The 21,237-nt window shown below is 45.8% G+C and overlaps 1 protein-coding gene across 1 annotated transcript; it reads right to left on the bottom strand.

The window, feature by feature from the left end:
• Nucleotides 1–629: 629 nt before the first annotated feature.
• On the bottom strand, nucleotides 630–21,158 carry SCAMP5 (secretory carrier membrane protein 5). Its single transcript, XM_079953479.1, has 7 exons — nucleotides 20,874–21,158; nucleotides 11,635–11,701; nucleotides 7,977–8,105; nucleotides 6,356–6,512; nucleotides 5,408–5,509; nucleotides 3,944–4,061; nucleotides 630–3,261 (listed from the first exon to the last, which is right to left on the bottom strand). The coding sequence occupies exons 2-7, from the start codon at nucleotides 11,639–11,641 to the stop codon at nucleotides 3,067–3,069; spliced, it is 708 nt and encodes a 235-aa protein (XP_079809605.1). The 5' UTR covers nucleotides 11,642–11,701; nucleotides 20,874–21,158; the 3' UTR covers nucleotides 630–3,066.
• Nucleotides 21,159–21,237: the final 79 nt, after the last annotated feature.

Raw genomic sequence — 21,237 nt, forward strand, 5'->3', positions numbered from 1 at the left:
CCCACTTAATGAGCAAGGGGGTGAATATGGTGAACCCTTCTCCCAAAAACTCCGTCCTTATCCACTCAGTCCCTACATTCTTCCTGCGTTGACCTGGGAAGATCAGGAGGAGCCAAATGCAAGTAGAAGTCACCCACCAGACCTTTCCAGCTCAACATGCAAAGGTTGGGAACCGTGGGGAGGAGGGGCAGGGTCCATGGGGGGCATCGGGAGCAGGGCCTGCACACATGACCCTCTGCCTCCTACCTGGGTTATATTTCCTGTTCAGGTGTAGCACTGTATTTCACCATGGGAAGGACCATGAGTGTGGCAGAACACCTGCTTTGCATGCAGAAGGTCCCAGGTTGAACCCCCAGCATCTCCCAGTAGGGCTGGGAGAGACCCCTAGCTGATACCTTGGAGACTGGAAGTGGCTGCCAGTCAGTGTGGGCTATACTGAGCCAATGAACCAATGGCCTGACTTGGTATGAACCAGCTTCCTATGTTCTGATGTTGGATATGATGGGGAAGAGGGTGTGTTGGCCAAGTAAACCAAAATGAGTTGACATATTATTGGTTATTTTATTTTTATTAATTAAATTTACATGCTGCCCTTCCTCCATAGATCTCAGGGTGAGTTAAAATACAAGATAAAGTGAAAGTCTGCTCAGGATGAAGTAGAGGCTTCCATGTTCCGAAAAGCGTTTGTCCGTGTGTGGTGGCTCTTCACACAAGACAGCCTGTTGTAGACAAGCTTCATGTTAATTCCTATACAGAAGCACCTTCTGTGCCTGCATGTTTTTTAAAAAAACAAAAATCGATAAAGCAGCCTTGCGGCTCTGTGGAAACACTGATACAAATCAATGAAAAATTACTGGATGCTGGGCCTTCTGGCACCACCAGACAATTCAGAAACATTAGGAATTGTACTACAATGTTTCGGCCAAGGAAAGAAAAAACTCCATTCTTTATATTTAGTTGAGAATTGCCATGTCTCAGTGAGCCAATGGAATTTGGAACGTTGTTCATAGAAGAAGAAGAGTTTGGATTTGATATCCCGCTTTATCACTACCCGAAGGAGTCTCAAAGCAGCTAACATTCTCCTTTCCCTTCCTCCCCCACAACAAACACTCTGTGAGGTGAGTGGGGCTGAGAGACTTCAGAGAAGTGTGACTAGCCCAAGGTCACCCAGCAGCTGCATTTGGAGGAGCGGAGACGCGAACCCGGTTCACCAGATTATGAGTCTACCGCTCTTAACCACTACACCACACTGGCCCTCATAGAATTGTAGTGTTTGAAGGATGCCAAGGGCCCTCTAGTCCAATCCCCTGCAATGTAAGAATCACTGCTAAAACATCCATGACTGATGGCCATCCAACCTCTGCCTAAAAACCTCCAAGGAAGGACAGTCCACAACCTCCTGCGGGAGACCTGTCACACAGCTCTTGCTGTCAGAAAGTTTTTCTTGATGTGTAGTCGGTATTTCCTTTCATGTAACTTGAATCCAATTGTTTAAGTCCTACCCACCAGAGCAAGAGAAAACAAGCTTGCTCCATCTTCCACGCAATAGTTCTTGAGATATTTGAATATGGCTATCATATCTCCTCTCAGTCTCCGTAAAATTATGAGGTCATGGAACCAATTGCCTGGTTGGGGGGAGGCTCTCGCTGACCAGAGGTCTTCGAGCACAAGTTGAACAACCACCAGTTGGCGATGCTCTACATCGGGGTTTGTGGCATCAAGCAGGGGCTTGAACTATATGGCCCACACAACAGGGGTGGGGAACCTCACCCCTCACTTGACCCTGTTACTTACTTACACACACACACACACACACACACACACACACACACTTTTCATGATTTTGCCTGGCTGGAATGTGTCTTGAACGCTGATTGAACTCTTGCTTGTCTAGATGGAAGGCAGAGAGAAACTAGCCTGCTGTACAAAAGTAACACAGGCGTTCATAGCTCCACTTGGTTTTGCCTCTGGCCCTGCACACCTCCAGCACATGGCCCTCGAAAGCTTGTCCAGAAGGGAACAAGATCCTCTCCATAATTCTAGGTATGGGGCTTCTGGGGTTGGGGGCATGTTCGGAATGTGGTTCACACTGAACACAGAGGTCTGCTCCAGTTCAAACAGGGCAGCTCTACAGAACTGCTCATAACTTTGTTTTTTAAGCCACACACTAGCACTGCCTTCCTATCAATACATCGGAAGAGTAAATGGACTTGTTTATAATACCGCGCGTTAAGGTAAGTGGTAACCTCTGGTGGATCAGCATGGAATGAAAAGGTTGAGCTCTAGTTTTGAGAGTGGAGAAAGAGTGTGAAAAAGAGCAGGGTTTAAACGCTAAAAAGCCAGCAATGCCCTACGTCAGAAACATGCAGCCCCCCCCCAGGTGTTGGATTACTATGCCCATCATCTCTGACTATGCTGGCCAGGGCTGATGGGAGTTAGAGACCTTAACACCCAAAGGGTCACAGGCTCCCTAACCCTGTTCTATACAGTATAAGTTGCAAATAGCTGAGACAGAATGAACCCGACAAAGTTCTTGCAACAGGCAGCTATTGTGAACTGGGTTATTCATGAAACCCCCAGAGTGTCCCTTTAGTAGCTCTTGAATGTTTGGGCTCTCCACGCTCACCCCGGCTGATGCAGCTATAATATCATCTACCACCACAGTAAAATTTAAAAACCACCACTGTACATAGTTTCACAAAAGGGGGAGGGAGACCAGCACACACATGTACAGTCACTACAGCACGGCACAATAGTCCTGCATGTCAACGCAACAGCTTCTTCAGATTGGGGGGAGTGGGAGAGAGAGAACAAATTATCTCCAAGGACAATTATCCTAGAACAAAGTCAAAGAGTGGAGGAAGAATAACAATTTTGACATGCCTCCATCCCATCAAGGAGGCTATTATACAGCCAGCCCTGCGCCAACCCTCCTATACAGTGGAATTTACATACACAGAGAAACACACACGCTCTCCTCCAGTTCTTCCTGCCCACTTCAAGTCACAACCCTCTCAGGTTCACATCTCACTCGGGAAGTTCTAGTTGGGTGGGGAAGGTCACACCTCACATGTCATTGGGGTAGTTATAGTTAGGAGTGGCCGAATACTGCGTCTCGTGTGGCATCATGGCTCCCTGGGCAGCACCGACCGCCACGTTCTGAGCTGCCTGCTGCACGTGGGGGTTCTTCCAGGCTCCCGTCGTCCACTCCTCTTGCGCTTTGCTGATACTCCCACCGCTTCCCCGGTAAAATTTATGGACCTGGAATGGGGGAAAGAAAAACAGGGTCATTCATCACCTTTTTCAGTTGAGCCTTGGAAGGACAAACAAAGGAGTCAAGCTCACAGTTGTTTCTTTGGGGAAATCATGTAGCCATCTAACATCAGAAGAGCTCTGCGTGATCAGGCCAAGGGCCCCTCTAGTTCAGCACCCTGCTTTCACCAGACCCCCATGGGAAGCCTGCAAGCGGGACCTGAGTGCAACAGGACTCTCCCCACTTCTGAATCCAAGCTACTAGTATTCTGAGTACCCATTGATAAGCCTTTATTCTCCATGAAACTGTATAATACTCTTTTAATTCAAGTTGGCGATCATCCATAGTTTAACTGTGCACCATGTGAAAAAGTTCTTTTATCTGACCTGAATCTTGCTGGTGGCTGCCCAAGATTCTCCAAGTACGTGGACAGATACTTCTGAGGCACACATTAAACATATAGGTGTGAGGTGCACACAGAGAAAAATGTAAAAGCAGCTTCTTGGTGACTGATATACACCAATCAAAATCCATGCATACTGCACGTCACTTGTGTGAACACAGTCATGTCAAGTCTGGCCTTTGGAAACAGAAGGATCAGCCAACAGGAGTCTCCTGGGCATTCTCAGCCAATAGAGTGTGAGATATATCTATGTAGCATCCCCATGCAAAACCTTTCCCACATCTTACCATACTGAGGGCAATGAAGGAGAAGACAGACATGGCTGTGAACATGATGGTGGGGATGAGCATCACGACAGCCGACCCCACGTTCGTCCCAAAGAAAGATATTGCTGCAATCCAGCCACTGCAGAGAAACAATGAGAGTAAGAGGAAACATTGTGAGGAAGCTATGGAGCTGCTACTGCCACCACTCAGAACCACTCCTTTGAGTCATAACCTGGAGAAAGGTCATAGTGCAGCGGCAGAGAGCCTGCTTTGCATGCAGAAGGTCACAGGTTCCAAGCTCAGAAGGTGGCCTCTAGGTCGTTATATCAGTTATATATTTGCCTTATAGGATTTCTCAGCTAAGGCCAGTTCTTGAGCCAAGCTTGTTGGGTAGTTAATATTTTCAGAATCTTGTTGGAGCCCTTTAAGATGAGTCGACGAATCCAGAACAGTGGAAGGAGGAGGAATGGCCTCATCTAGAATTAACTCATTCAGCTCCCTCTTACCCCCCTCCTTTTGGAGAAAATAATGTGTGATTTTGCTCTGTCTCCGTCAGGGTTCTGGGGATCTGATTAACGAATCTGGCATAATTCCCAGAACTTTGCAGTTCTTTCTAGTAAGTACCATAATAATTATGATTATTCTTCGGCAGTTTGCAGAAATCAATTATCTCCATATGTGGTGGCCTTGAATTTATGAGTCCGGCGTCAGTGCCATCCAGCAGAAGGGAGCATTTTGGAGACTCTCTGCAGCTGCCACCTGGGCTCGCTCATCCAACAGTTCTGATAATCAATATGTTTCTCTTCCTTAATTTATAACTAGTACAGTGGTACCTCGGGTTAAGAACTTAATTCGTTCCGGAGGTCCGTTCTTAACCTGAAACTGTTCTTAACCTGAAGCACCACTTTAGCTAATGGGGCCTCCCACTGCCGTTGTCGCACAATTTGTGTTCTCATCCTGAAGCAAAGTTCTTAACCCGAGGTACTATTTCTGGGTTAGCGGAGTCTGTAACCTGAAGCGTCTGTAACCCAAGGTATCACTGTATCTTGTAAACTTTGGCTCAACCTTGCGTTTGGCACAGTCTAGCAAAGTGCTCCAGCTTCATGCAGCCTCACAGTTTAGGGGAGTGAGAACAATAAAACAATGGGATAAAACAATAAATTAAAACAACAAAACGAAGCACTAAAAGGTGTTAAGAAATAAAATGGAAGAGAGGATAAAAACAAATGCTATGGGTTGGTTACAGAGCAGAAACTTGCCTTACAGTTGACCTTAGAGCTCAAAACCCTGCCTCAAGCATTCAGCAGCCACCTTCCCCTCTCCTACACAGCAGGTATGAAGGACAGAAAGGGCATTCAATCCCCGGCATCTCCAGCTAACGAGATCATAGGGCAGTTCCCTATCCCTGATCTAGGCCATACAGTTAATTGCCTAAATATTTATTTTAAGTGGTGCTCTTGTTAACACCTTAGATGTCCAACTTACCAGACTCCCCAGCCGGGGATCCCGACTGCCTGGATGATGCTGATCACCAGCTGAGCCATGAAGGTGAAGAAGAAAGCCATGAAGCTGAAGGAGCTGTCTGTCCTACAAAAGAAAAGAGCCCATCATTGTTGTTTTCTCCACTGCTGTTACTGACAACCAGTCCAATCACTAGGCAGGTCTCCCACCAGCAGTCAAGACTTAAAAAGAAAGAGAGAGTGCTCTCCCGTACTTTGAAAAGAGACCTGTCACCAAACAAGATGACCCAGCTAGGATGTAAGCAGCCTACAGGAAAAGACAGGAGGGAAAGCACCTATTTACTGATGGCTGAACAGAGAAAGGATGACCAAGCTAGCATTAATTTGCAGTGCTAATTTTAAAAAGCTTTCCCCCATTTCTGCATGCCTAAGAACATCGAACACACACTGAAGATGACTAGGACTGCTTGGAAACGGAGAGGACATACTGCCACACTGCCTTTCCTTATAGTGATAGTGATCAGACACATGGCTTAAAGTCATGGGCGGGGGCAAGGATGGAAAAGAGAAGGAAGGGTGATGTGATTCGCAGGTGAGAACTACAGAAGCAGAAATGTGTGGTAGAAGCTGGAGACCACCATCGGTTATTCTCTGTGCACAGGAGAATAAAACAGCAACTAAGAAATGGGTGGATATGGAGGGGTTACTGAACGCAGTAGCAAAGGGGTGGGAAACCTGTGGCCTTCCAGATGTTGCCGGACTATAATGCCCATCATCCCACACTGTTGATCAGCTGGAGCTGATGGGAGTTGAGAGTCCAACAGCAAGTAGAAGCCATGGATTTCCCATCTGTGCAGTAGGACCGAGCCAAAAGAACTGAGGAACACACTGGGGTGGGGCTGGAGAATGAGAGAGAGAGAGAGAGAGAGAGAGAGAGAGAGAGAGAGAGAGAGAAGCTGTGCCTATCACTTACTTGAAGGCTTTGTAAATGGGTCTAAACCAGCAGACATAGGAGCAAGGCGTAAAGAGAATGAGCCAGAGAATTGCCAGTCCAAAGTTAACTGCTCCACCACCTCCGATCATCCACGCAAGGCAACCAATCAGATTCACTGCCAAGGTGATGCTATTCACTGCAAACACATTTATCGAAAGAGACACACAGAGAGAGGAGCAAAAGTAGCAGATCACACAGCAAGAGCTGGACAAGCTGAGAATGGGAAAGATAAACGAGTTCAGAGCTTCAATGAAGAATAATAAGTGCCGCCTCCACGATTTTCCAGGGGTGTTTCCAGACCATAGCTATTTTCAGGTATGATTCAACCACATGCTGGCAAATTCAGGTTACGCAATTAAAGCTGAGTTAGAGGCCTTGCCCAACAAACCCACTTCTCCAAAATGACAGGAACCTAGCCTCCCAAACCTTTTACAAACCTTTTACAAACAAATCAGCATGAATGTTCTACAAACACACATCGTCTGGAAGTGCCCCTAGTCAGGTTTCTCATGTTCCCTTTGGGAAAGGCAAGGAAGAGAGACAAAGGAGTAGAACAACAAAAGGGAACCAAATAAATCTACCCTCTTAACAGTCAACAACTACCTACACTGTTGTTGTTTTAAATTGTTTTTATTAAATATTTTGAGACTACACTGACGACTGAGTTGGCCCTTAACGGAAACAGAAACCAGGAACAAAGATGAAGGCTGGGACTGGAAAACTGTTTCATGCTGGCCAAAACCTTTTGTCCAGATCTGAAGAATTAAGATTCTATCTGGACTTGGTTCCACACATATGTCTACAAATAATAACCTAGGATTGCCATATTTCAAAGGGTGTAAATCCAGACACAAAAGTTGTTGCCTTGACCCAGTATACCTGAAGGAGCGTCTCCACCCCCATCGTTCAGCCCGGACACTGAGGTCCAGCTCTGAGGGCCTTCTGGCGGTTCCCTCACTGTGAGAAGTGAAGTTACAGGGAACCAGGCAGAGGGCCTTCTTGGTAGTGGCTCCCACCCTGTGGAATGCCGTCCCATCAGATGTCAAGGAAATAAACAACTATCTGACTTTTAGAAGACATCTGAAGGCAGCTCTATTTAGGGAAGTTTTTAATGTCTGATGTCCCTTTTCTTCAGCCATTGTGGCCCTTTTCTTAAATAGCAATTAAATAGCAAATGACAGAGAGACTATTGACACCACATCACTCCAGTGCTTAAAATCTTGCAGACTGCCCATATGTTACCAGGCCAATGTCAAGTTCTTGTCTTAATTTACAAAACCTTTAACAACTTGAATCCAGGATGCCTTTAGGACCACCTAATGCCTTCAATATCCAGGGTCTTTCAGGGTATATCTGTTGGAGCCAAGGCTAAGATTGGCTCATATCTGCCAGGAGCCCCACATTCTGCATTGTGAGCCTAATTCTGCCTCTCTGGCCAAAAAAATCTATCAATATTGAAAATAAATTAAAATTTTAAATTCAGATTTGTGGAAAGGGAAATGAAAGAGTAGGTCCCTTACTACTTCTGGTCCATGCTTCCCCACTTACACCCACTGGAATGCTGGCTTGCCCTTTTAACCCTCCAACCTCCACAACTTACACATCCAGAGGTAGTAAAGACGTTTGACTGTGGTTCGGTGTAGGGGTGGGATTTCCTCATCAAAATCCTGGTAAAAGCACGGTTTCAATGGGATGAAATGAGGGAGAGGAGGGAAATTGTTCATTCTTTCTGCAAGAAAAACAGAAGGCAAGTTGTTTCTTTTCCATTTCCCTCCGCAAGTAATATTCAGTATTTAAGCAGGGACGTTTCTGAATGGTTCAACACTTTTGTACACAATGATTGTATACAAAAGCTAGGCACAAAACCATGGCTTGCACTAACCATATTAAACAACAATGGCTTAGCAAAAACAAACCATGGTATTGCCATTATGTCTGAACCCAGCATATATCTCTGGCACCCTCGTAACAACCCTACTGTGAAAATACTATAGGCAAGGGATGGGCATTCTGTGGCTTCCCATATGTTGCTGAACTAGCATTCACATGGTCCTTGGCCACTGACCATGCTGGGGACAAATGGTGTTGGAGTCCAACAATATATAGAGTGCCAAGTTCCCAAGCCCTGTTATAAGCAAAAAGCAGAGATAGAACAGCTTGCCTTGAGTCACTCAGTGTTTTCATATGTTCAGACTGAGGGACTTCCTGGTGTACAGCTGAGACTCTTGAACATTACAGCATTGCAACTTTCAACTAGCCATATTGCAGACCCTCTGAACTTACTTTGTCCATGAGAATGTGAGTGCAAATGTACAGTAGTTTGAAATGTGGTTTGAAATGTGACTGCATTTGTGCAAATGTGGTTTGAAATGTGACTGCATTTTTAAAAAAGTACTGCCCATTCTGCTCCCAAGGACAGTTCCATTAATAATTTAAATACTTCTCTTTTGGTCTGTCCCCCATCCCCAATGCACACTTTACATACAGATAAAGTTAGCAGCCTCCTATGCACCTGTTCTGTGACAAAGATAACACAGAAGCTGATGCCCCAGACAGTGGGGGAGCAGAGAGAAGAGGACATTCTAACAAACCATTACTGGTCGCGATGACTAAATTAATTATTCAGAATCCCCAGACAATGAGCTGTGCATCTTATTTGTGACAATTTGCTTGAGGTGAACAGGAGCACTTCAATATGCAATCCTAAGAACATTTGCCTGGAGGTGAACCTGTGGAAAGAGGATTTATTCCTAAGAAGGGCCTGCCCAAGACAATTCAGCACTTTAGATATAAAATCTAAATGGCACTGTTTCATGCCATCACCTCCCAGCAGTAAAAATCCAATAATAAATTAAATGAATGACAATGATATCCCAGGTCTGAGTCAACAGCCCTTCTGCCTAATGGCAGATTTGGCTTAACTTCCAAGAAAATACATTTATGATCAACAGCCTAACATATTGATTAGAGGGTAGGGAGGGCAGAGAAATGACAGAGGTCTATAGAACTATGTACAGCGAGAGGAACTGTTTCTCCCTCTCTTGGTGCTCTTGGGTTCGTGGGACTGATAACAGCCACAATAATATAAAAGGCTCATTTGGGTGACTTTCAGGTCAAGGGAGAAGGGCGACTGACATACAGAAAAGGGACCACTAGCATTCCAATGATGAGTGCCATTAAGAAGTCTGGAAGCCTTCCTTATGAAATAAAAATCCAGAGTGTATAATTGGGCTGATTTCCATCTACATCAAGGGTGGGGAACCTCTGGTTCACAGGCTACACCCCCTGGTACACCTGCCAGGGGTACCAGTTTGGCCTCTTCCCCCCTCCACACCTGACATTATAGGTATTTATATGGCTTCAAATGAACAGTTGGGAGCTGAAAATGAACTCCTGGTGGTTCCTTTGCTGGAGCAAGGCATGCTTCCACTGCCCCTGAATGGAGGGAGGAGGAGGAAGTGATTTCCATTGAAACACTTGCTAATATGGATAGGCCTTTCTTGTCCATTTTAACAGCATTTCCAATGGAAACTGCTTTCTGCTCCTGAAGCGAGGTTCAACACAGGGCTATTTGAAAGCCCTTTTGCAAGCAGCCCTTGCTGTAACTCTACATCACTGAGGAATTGTGGGTGGCTTCTGCCGTAGACCATTCTACATATCAGTGACAGCCAATGTAGCATCCCCCAGATGTCCTTGGCCTCCGGCTCCCATCAGTCCCAGCTAACATGGTCAATGGCCAGGGATGATGGGGAGTCAACAACAATGGGAAGCGACCACATTGGCTATCCCTGGCATATACTCATGGCAATCTCCTTATCTGAGTGTGGACTCTTGTGCAGTCAGAACAGCACCATCTACACACAAGAGAGAGGCATCAACAGACTCAGTGGAACCCCAGGTGTGTGGAAGTACAGTCACACACACTAATCTACAAGAAAAGGGGGGGAAATGGAGGAAGAGTCCCATAAGCACGCTCTGTGGGAATGGATTGTTGGCTGACTGTTGTGGTGGGGCAGAGGAAGAAGGAAATTGAATATCCTGAAAGAAGGCATGGCCAGCTGGCTGCCTTGAACAACAGGATTCAAGACTGCAACAAAATCTGTGTTTCCTGAAATTAACCAAATAAAGCACAAAACTTATTACCAGTGCCCTACCTGACACTGCTGGGACGCAGGTGGCGCTGTGGGTTAAAGCCTCAGTGCCTAGGACTTGCCGATCGAAAGGTCGGCGGTTCGAATCCCTGCGGCGGGGTGCGCTCCCACTGCTCGGTCCCAGCGCCTGCCAACCTAGCAGTTCGAAAGCACCTCCGGGTGCAAGTAGATAAATAGGGACCGCTTACCAGCGGGAAGGTAAACGGCGTTTCCGTGTGCGGCTCTGGCTCTGGCTCTGGCTCTGGCTCTGGCCAGAGCAGCGATGTCACGCTGGCCACGTGACCCGGAAGTGTCTCCAGACAGCGCTGGCCCCTGGCCTCTTAAGTGAGATGGGCGCACAACCCCAGAGTCTGTCAAGACTGGCCCGTACGGGCAGGGGTACCTTTACCTTTACCTTTACCTGACACTGCTAAGTATTTGGGGCAACCAGAACAAATAGAGTCAAAGCAAAAGTTGGCTTTTTAATGGCTGCGAGACTATTAATCTCTAAATACAGTACTGGAAATATCTGAAGGGCCACTCTATAGAGGCTTAGTATGAAAAGCTATTGGTATTGGCAGTTTCAGAGAAGATTATCTCTCAAGTACGATTATTTGGAGGACAAATCAAAGAAGCCAAGTTTTGCACCATTTGGTCAGGCTTCATTGATTATTTAGCTAAATTGAAAGATCCTAGTGGAATACCAAAATGGTTTGCATTCATATGGGGCCAATAATCTCCACTACGTATTCTTTTCAAAGTCCAGATACCTTTGATGGGTACAAGAAGTTGTGACTGGAGATTTCTGTGAAGCAACAGATGGGCATCTCTAGACTGGTCCCACTTATTGCTGTCTATCTTTGGCCATTGGCAGACCACTGACAGATCAACACTGTGAATTGCTATGAAAGTGGGAGCTCTGTCCATCAAAAGTTGTTGCTGTGTCAAACACAGGCATCTCAGGAGTCTTGACTCACTTCAGCCTCCCAGTTCACCCTGGAACATGGGAATATGCAAACTACTGTCCCAGGATAAAAAGTGTTGATAGAATCAGGCTTTGCTCAGAGCATCAATTCCTCACACAATGAAAGCTTTTCCTCACACAAGGAAATCTTACTGTCATCTTACCTCCCATGATGTCGCCCAGTCTTTATTCCACAGATAGACAGAAGAACTTGTCACACCACCAATAAAGCTGAAAGAAATCAGGGAACAGTTATGTGGATAGCATCATTATATAGTTTTGCCACCAGATGACACTGGACTTATTTGTATCTGTTTGGAGCCACGCACTTCCTGCTTGTTTGAGAGAAACAATCAAGTACTGGGCTAGCTTTATGACTTGTGTGTGCTCCCAAGACTTCAATGACAACAGATATGATGTCAAAGGAAGAGACTAGGGATAAACATGTCCTTGACATGGCAAGCCTTTCCACTTCTGATAGACCAGGCCTAATCATGCAATTTGCTTCCTTTGCTGGCTCAAAATCCAAGGGAACATTTGCAGTGTCTTGGCACCACTCGAAACAAAAGCATCACCACCTCAGTAAACATAAGAACAATGTAAATAAGGGGTGGGGAACTTTTTTTCCAGCTGAGGGCCACGTTACCTTCTGGGCAAGCTTCTTAGAGGCACAGACCAGTGGTGGACAGGGACAGACACAAATGTGGATAGAGAAATGAATGCAAAGTTTATAGTTTGTACACACACTCCTCTCTAGTCTCCAGACAAGCAAGAGGCATTATTCGAAGGACATATTCCAACCATGCAAAAACACTTGGGGGGCAAAGGAGGACCATTAAGGGGTACAGCATGGAGAGAATTCCCAGGGAACCAGATATAGAAGCCTGGAAGGCCACATTTATTTCCAAACCATTATATAAAGAGTAAGGCCTTCTTAGCTATTTTAAGCCTGATGTATTTGCCGCCCTGGGCTCCTTTGGGAGAAACAGGCAGGGGGAATATACATTTAACGGTACAATAATAATTGTGCTCATCTTCCTATTCTTTCCCAGTCAATTAGAATCCCTTTCCTAGGTAGATAAATTGGAAATGCACAAGATCTGACTAGCAACTGACAGGCAAAGCTGTTAGAGGCATCCATAGCCAGCGTCCAGCAGAAGCCTGTGTTGCTAAACAAACCAGCTTTAGCCTAAGAAGTTAAAAAAGGTTCGACAATGTAGGACAGACATACTTAGCCTCTGGCTCTTCCTGAGTAACCTATGAGTGACCTACATTGACCCACACTACTCTCTAATCCACAGATGCAGACCTGGACAGGAAGAGCCAGAATAGATCTACAAGGACAGCCAGCTTGACTGTAGTGGCACTACAGTCCCAGACTTTGGCTCATGTTTTCTGAAGGATGTATCCAAAAAGTCCAAGCTTCTGCCTTATGACATCCAGATGAAAATACAGCAGAATGCATTGTTCCTCATAGAGGATTATCTCCCTGTTTTCTTGCAGGTATTGGTTTGGTGCATTCCCAAGGACTTAGAGCAGGTGACTCTATAGCTGCATACGCACCATATACTTAAAGCATGTGGCTTCCTCCAGAGAATATTGGGAACTGTAGTTTACCCACATAGAGCCACAATGCCTAGCACTTCCTGAACAAACTACAGTTCCCAGGATTCTTTGTTGGAACTATTGTATGTGCTTTAAATGTATGGTGCACAGACACACCTATGCTAAGCTTAGAGTCTTCTGCACAAGGTCTGCACAAACCAGGATTGCAAACCATGGTTTGAATACTCTTTGCAAATCTATTGTTTCATTTGATTCCACTGATACCTCGTCTTTCTTCCAAGGAGCTCAAGGAGGTTACACAGCACTTTCTCCTTCTACAGTGGTACCTCGGGTTAAGTACTTAATTAGTTCCGGAGGTCCATTTTTAACCTGAAACTGTTCTTAACCTGAAGCACCACTTTAGCTAATGGGGTCTCCTGCTGCTGCCACGCTGCTGGAGCACGATTTTTGTTCTCATCCTGAAGCAAAGTTCTTAACCCGAGGTACTATTTCTGAGTTAGCGGAGTCTGTAACCTGAAGCGTATGTAACCTGAGGTACCACTGTATCTGTAGTCTCACAACAACCCTATGAGGTGAGCTAGGCTTAAAGACTGGCCAAAGGTTACCCCAAGAAGCTTCATGGCTAATCAGTTCATGGACATGGTGATAGCTCAGCACCCACCTCCAATTCTGTGTAGGGGCCCTCTGTGTCTTGCGGAAAAATTGAGGTGCTGTGACCCCTAAAGGTCCCAGATTGGCCTCCACCCTCTTACTGCCCAATGGCCCAGCTTGCTCCTCTGTAACGTGTGCTTTGGGAAGTGCCAGGTCCTCCTCTGAAGAGGATTCGTCCAGTAGGCCGCATGACAGTTAACAATAACTTAAGAGGTACACAAATCAATGCCACTTTGAAAGGTTCGATCCACTATCTTGATTCAAAATAGCATTCAATAGTATTGAAATATATACCAAAAAAACCTGCCCCTTGATCTCAGGAACCATCATGCCAAGTTTGGTGACTACACCTCAAGAGGTGTCTGAATGTATAGAGAACAGACAGAGGGGCAAACAGCAACTTTCCAAAATATACACCAGAAGAAAAGAAGATACTGTGGGGGAAAGGGGGATGACAGAACCAGAATATGCAAATCCTGTATTTTTTCCATGTATAAGACTCCAAATTAAGGGGACTCCAAATTAAGAAAACACCCCTCAGCACTACCCGTGTATAAGACGAGCCCCAAATTTAAACCTAATTTTTTGGCAAAAAAAACCCTAGTCTTATACACGGAAAAATATGGTACTTATATGTGCTTATCCCATACTAAATGTTTTCAGAACTGGTTCTCAGATTTGAACTTATACATTACATTGATTAGCATGAAAAACCATTTACAGATCTTTCTGAGAACTAATGTTTCCGTTTCATTTATTTACTTAAATGTTTTAATGTCACACCCTACTTTGCAATTAACACTTAAAAACTAATGACAACCATATTAAAGCTAGCGAAAACAAAAACAAAATTAGCATTAAGTGGCTTTTTAAAAAAGCCAGAGCAAACAAGGTCTTCTCTTGGTGGCAAAAGGATTTTAAATTCAGTGCCAGGGAAGCTTTCTTGGGGAGAGTGTTCCATAAATGCAACAAGGGAGGCTGTCCCAACCTGATACCAGCCCAGTGTTTTGGACTAGAGCCCAAGTGATGTGTCTTTTCTAAAAAATGTCAAAGTTGCATAGGGGAATTTTCAGTTTGCAGGAAATGATTCTGAGCAGGGGTGGGAACTGAATCTGACCAGTAGGGCAGATCCCCAGGCCACCTTTAGAAGATGGATTGGGCTGCAGCCCTGTCAATCACCTCCAATTATCTTATTAGGTGGCAACTTTAGAGGGACTCACTAACCAACTGATTGGACCCCTTTGAAGATGTGCTAATCAGCTTATTTGGGTTGAGAGAATGCATTCAGTGAGGCTTGCTGTAACCCCGAAGCAGCTGATTGGCAGTTACGGTATGCCCTTTTAATGTCAGCTTACAGGGGTGATTTGTATCAAAATGCTCTTGCAAATGGACATTTTTCCTCCCCAAACTGGCAGTTGTAAAAACTTTCACGTGCTGGGCAGCACCAAGAGTAACTCCCATCAGCTGTGCTAGAAAGTTCCCAGTAGGAAACTCCCTAGTGCAGCCAATCCCAGCAGGTCTCACAGATCAGTGCTGTCAGTGAGTGCCACTCACCAAGAAATGGAATACAGGTGTTAAATCAATTCAAAACAAGACATGATCAGGAGGAAAGTTTAAGTTCCCATTTGCTCATTTGCAGTCAAATATTTACCTGCCCCACACCTGGCATCACATATGTAAGGTGTGGGGCAGGTGAGTGTGGTTAGGGGGAAATGGCCTGGGGGACCCAACTGTGACCTTTGCTGGGTATAATTAGGCCAATAGGTTGGAGGTTCCTCAGTGCTGCCGGAAGGAATGATCTAATCTAGCATGTCTATTCAAACTGCATTTAGTAAACAAAGCTAAACACTTTGAAACTGCCAAGTTTGTCTAACGAGGTATTTTCACTTAGAATCCATTCACTGTTACTAATACAGTGGTACCTCGGGTTACATACGCTTCAGGTTACATACGCTTCAGGCTACAGACTCTGCTAACCCAGAAATAATACCTCGGGTTAAGAACTTTGCTTCAGGATGAGAACAGAAATCGTGCTCCGGCGGCACAGCAGCAGCAGGAGGCCCCATTGGCTAAAGTGGTGCTTCAGGTTAAGAACAGTTTCAGATTAAGAACGGACCTCTGGAACGAATTTTCTTCCCCACATCACTATTAGAACCGATCCCTTGTGACCATTAGCCCTGCTTGCTGCAACTGATGGGTTCAGGAATCCAACAACATATAGAGGACACCAGGTTGGGAAAGGCTGGAATAAATACCAAGCCTTGTGCAAATGGACATTTTCAGAATCTTAAAATGTGAATGATTCAGGCACAGTTATACAAGCTGCATAGGAAAGCTGCCTTATAACAAATCAGTGGCAGGCTCCTGTCCCAAAACATGGATGGCAACGAATCTTAATTGTAAGTGAGGAAGAGATGACTTCTCAGGGTAATAGTGGTAAAGGCTCAGCAGGAAGCAGGGGGTCCAGAGGTCAAGGTTCCAAGATGCACAAACAAGGCAAGTGGTTCATAACCAAATGGAAACTACACAGATGTCCCAAGAGTTGACACATCCCTTGTGTCAAGTTATTAAAGAAAGGATGGGGTGAGCTCACTCAGGGGGGACTCTTGTCATACGAGGCTGCTGAGTGTGCACGTATCTGTTCTGAGTGGGTGCATCTAATCCCACCAAGGAAGGGGGTGCCTGGTTCTTGACAACAAAACTATCTCCTGCCCCTCTGCCTCCAACTCTGAAATCAACTCTGGCCATAAGAAGCTGCCTTATAGTGAGTCAGACCAATTGGTCCATCTAGTCAGTATTGGCTCTCCAGGGTTTCAGGTAAGGAATCTTTCCCAGCCCGACTTAGAGATGCTGGGAATTGATTGAACCTGGGATTTCCTGTATGCAAGACAGGTGGCTACATCCCTTTCCTAAGGAAGTTTCTCCTGGAATTTAGCAAAAGTTGGCTTCCCTGCAATTTCCACTCATTAATTTTATGGATGTTATGGAACGAGAGTTAAGTTTTCTTTCTCATAACTCATAACTTTGTAAACCATAGTCATATTCCACTTAATATTCTTTCTCTTTAAGCTGGAAAGTCTCAACTTGCCTAACTGGAAACATGTTCTGCCATCTTAATCATTTGGACTGTGATTTCTGCACCTCTTCCAGCTCTACAATAGCTACAGCATAGAAACTTCCACATACATTCGCCACCACTTGAAAGTGTAAGACAATAATCTGCAAATGCCCACAAATTCTGCTGTTCTCATATTACAGGTGACAGCAGCCTCTCTGCTTCCAGCCAGGTCACTGGATTGGGAACAGAGGAAGCTGCATTGAACAGTCAGTCCACTGATCCACTTAGCTCAGTACTGTCCATCCTGACGGTAGCTCTCCAGGGTTTCAGACAGCAGTCTTTCATGGCCCTATCCGGAGATGTCAGGGATTGAACCTCAGGTCATCTAAATGCTCTATGAAGAAGCTATGGCGCTTTGCCTGAGATGGTGCCACCAAGGAAGGACTTTGGGGGCAGAAACACGTCCAGGGCCTGTCCAACAGAATAAGCAAGGGGGGTGCAAATGCAGCAGAATTGCTTTACTGTATTTTGAAATAAGTGAAGTAATACATATTGCCACTTAAAGAGCACCCACCCACACCCAAGTCCATTAACTCTAGGGTCTAAAATGCCAGCTGCACCACTGGGAGTAGACCCTATTTTGAGGAATGTGAAGGAACACCTGGTAGCCTTGTGTCAGAGAAATAATAAGAAAAGGCATTTCATTTTCCAGCTGAGAAAGACAGACTCTGCTGCTACCTAATTTCCAAATGCAATACCCCTAGGCTGGGTTTCAAACTGACTGATGCACACTCAACTGCCGTTCATCTCAAGAGGACAAGTAAACATGCAAAGGATTGGACTGAAGAGCTTGTGCATATTTTAGGACTTCAGTCCAACCCAAGCAGATATTTCAGCATTGGTTGGACCCAACACTTTTGACCTTATAAATAATAGAAGTCCCATCTTCATGCAAAACATTATCTGCCATTTGCAGATGAATGGAGCCTGAACATCTACCCTAAGGAGTTTATGGTTGTTTCTCTCTCTGAGGGTTGCTCTCTGCTTATTACTATCTCTCTTTCTAATGCAAATAAATGCCCATACTTCTGGGAGATAAAATCTAGTTATAAAACAATGCCATTTTTGTTTTCTTTCTACGTAAACACAAGTACATTGATTCTCAAGTCAATTTTTGAAGTCCCCAGGAAACAATTGTTTATACTTTTGTGAGAATGGGTCCATCTGAATGACTTTCCCAAAGAAAACATCATCCTACACTAACCTTCCCCAACCTGGTGCCCTGCAAATGTTGCTTGGAAATGGGAGCTATAAGCATAGACCATGCCTAGAAAGTACGGAGATGTAAGTGCAGGTAAGCCTTGTGTTAGAAGTGCCAATGCTTGATTCAACACAAGGCAGCTACGTAGGTTTATTGACCTGTACTAGCTGGCGTGTTCAAGTCCCCCACTCTGTACTAAATAACACTGTTAGACAGTTACAGTGGTACCTCGGGTTACATACGCTTCAGGTTACATACGCTTCAGGTTACAGACTCCGCTAACCCAGAAATAGTGCTTCAGGTTAAGAACTTTGCTTCAGGATGAGAACAGAAATCGTGCTCCCTCCGGTGGCGCGGCGGCAGCAGGAGGCCCCATTAGCTAAAGTGGTGCTTCTGGTTAAGAACAGTTTCAGGTTAAGAACGGACCTCCAGAACAAATTAAATACTTAACCCGAGGTACCACTATATATCATTAATTATATTTATTTATTTCATAATTTTTGTACACTGCTTGATTGTGACAAACCAAACAAGTCTCAAAGTGGTTTACAAAAAGATAAAAACAAGAAAATCAAGGGGGGGGGAATACAATACTATAAACAGACAAAAAATTAAAATACTAAAACAGATCAAAATTCACATAAGCATTTCTAAGCATCTGGGTAGGCTTGCCTCGAACAACAATATGTTTAGGTTCGCCACAGATCCTAGGCCTCTGTTAGCAAAACAGAAGAATCAGCTTGAAAGAAATGAACCTCGTACTTGAGCAGCCAGATCATAAAGGTGACAAGATTATGTATTTGGATGCATTTGCAGCCAAGATCCCAAGCGAGAAATGATGCATAAGAGAAGGTCAACACAGGCTGTGTACACACCAGACCTTTAAAGCACATCCGAAGCACACACATCACAAAGAACCCTGAGAACTGTAGTTTGTTAAGGGTGCTAGGAATTGTAGCACAGTGAAGGGTAAACTACAATCCCCAGGATTCCTGAGGACAGGAGATGTGCTTTGAATGCATTTTAAAGGTATGGTGTAGGATGCTGCCTTATACTGAGGGCTCATCCTGACTTCCTTTTGCATTGTGCTTTCCAGGAACAGGTCCATGCTTTAAAGCTCTGTATCTGACCAGGGTTTTGTTGTTATTTTTTGTCCCAACACTTTCCCCAGGGAACCTCACATTTTACCACTGAATCAGACCAAATGGCAATCCACAGAAAATTTGAGTTCTGTTTGCTTCAATTCAGTGCCAAAATGTGAATTTTCCCAAGAAAACACCAGGACAAAAAAAATACCACTTGGACATTGAGCTTTAAAGTCCGGACCTGTGCCTAGAAACACGGTACAAAAGGGAGTCTGGGTGAGCCCTGAGTCAACCATTGGTCCACCCAGCTCCATATTGCCTATGAGACTGGCAGAGGTTCTCCAAGGTTTCAGGCAGGGATGTCTTCTTGACCTACCTGGAGATGGCAGGGGCTGAACCTGCAAATTTCTGTATGCAAAGCTGAAGCTCTACCACTGAGCTGTGACCCTGGATAATCATAGAATCATAGAATCATAGAGTTGGAAGAGACCACAAGAGCCATCGAGTCCAACCCCCTGCCAAGCAGGAAACACCATCAGAGCACTCCTGACATATGGTTGTCAGGTTGTCTGCTTAAAGACCTCCAAAGAAGGAGACTCCACCACAGATAATACAGAATCTAGGTGATCTTATACAACTTCCTGCTCAGTTAAAGAATCCAGAGCTAAAGCATCTCCAGCAGATGACTGTTCTGCCTCTGCTTGAAGACCTCCAGCCATGGAGAACACACCTGCCCATATCATTGCTTGCATTGGTCAAATGCTCTTACCATCAAGAAGTTCCTCCTAATGTTCAACCAAAATCATTAGATCACTCACTCACACACACACACACACACACACTTACTAAGGCCTTCTTAATGCATATAACTCCTCCCCACCCAACACAAACCTGCCCTTAAACTCTCTGACAGCGCCATCCTATTATCTACCTATTGAAAGTAAATCTTGCTTATTTCTGTGGCGTTAACTGGCAGTCAATTGGTTTTGGCATAGTGGAGATGTAACCCACAAAATTTGGAATGTTCAGCATTAACCGTGGAAGAGGACAACTGCCTTAGGGAAGATGCTGATTGGATGGAGTTCAGCAAAGCCCTTGGTTCTACAATACCATAACTGAGGTCACTCTGCAAACACATTTTGTCTCTGTTGGAATATCTTTGCACACTCATGCACTCATTGAAGGAGGGGTGGGAAGAGAAGGAACTTACCGTTTTACATAAATATAACCCATATAGAGCAGAACAGTTTACACACACTAACCACAGACACATATCTACCGGAAGGCCTCAAAATGCAGGAACCCGCGCTCCCCACCAGCACCATCAATGTCAACAGCTTGCGGATGGAACCTGCACAGTCTTTTGCCTCTAATCCCTTTTTCCTTTTTGCAGGGCGCTCCTGTTGGGGGAGGGAGCGGGGTCCAGTGCATGCATCTTGCAAAGGTTCGGTGAGAAAAGGGAAAGCCAAGAGGTAGCTCCCCTGATCCATGGTCCCCCCCCTTTTTTGGGGGGGGCAAGGGTGGAGTGCGGGGAATGAGGGGAAGAGATGCGCCGGGGAAAGGCTCCATTGCACGTACCCTCTCCAGGAAATCGCACTGAAGGCCACATTGCTCGGCCCCGGGGAAAGATAAGCACAACCCCGTCCCCATGTCACCGAAGGCACCACGCTAACATAGCGCGGGGAGGGCAGCGGACTGGAAGGAGGAGGAGGAGGCCTCTTTGCCCGGGCGTCCAACGGGCGAGGCCTCCGCCCTTCTCCATCCCCCGCTTTTAGGACTCACCGCTTCGCTGCCCCGGTCTTCGGGCCCCGCCGAACGTCTCCCCCGGATCCTGACCCGCAGCGCCCACCGGCGCCTCCTGCTGCAGCGGCCGCAGCTCTCGCGAGGCTCCTCCGATCCTCCTTCTCCTCCCCCAGCCCCGCACGCACCCAGGGCTGGGTGGCTCCGGCGGATGAGAGAGGGGCGGGGCGGGGCGGAGGCGGAGATGCTGCCGCTGTCCCCGGTGCTGAAACGTCTCTGGGTGCGGCGAGCAGCCGGAGAGGAGGAGCCAGGATGCAAGGCGGAGGAGATGCGAGGCTGCTGGTGCGGAATGAGCAAGCCCCCTCCAAGCAGAAGGGCTGGCTTAGCGCATTCTGACGCGCACATT

The sequence above is a fragment of the Podarcis cretensis genome (assembly GCF_951804945.1).
Source record: "Podarcis cretensis genome assembly, chromosome: 14".
NCBI classification, from domain to species: Eukaryota; Metazoa; Chordata; class Lepidosauria; order Squamata; family Lacertidae; genus Podarcis; species Podarcis cretensis.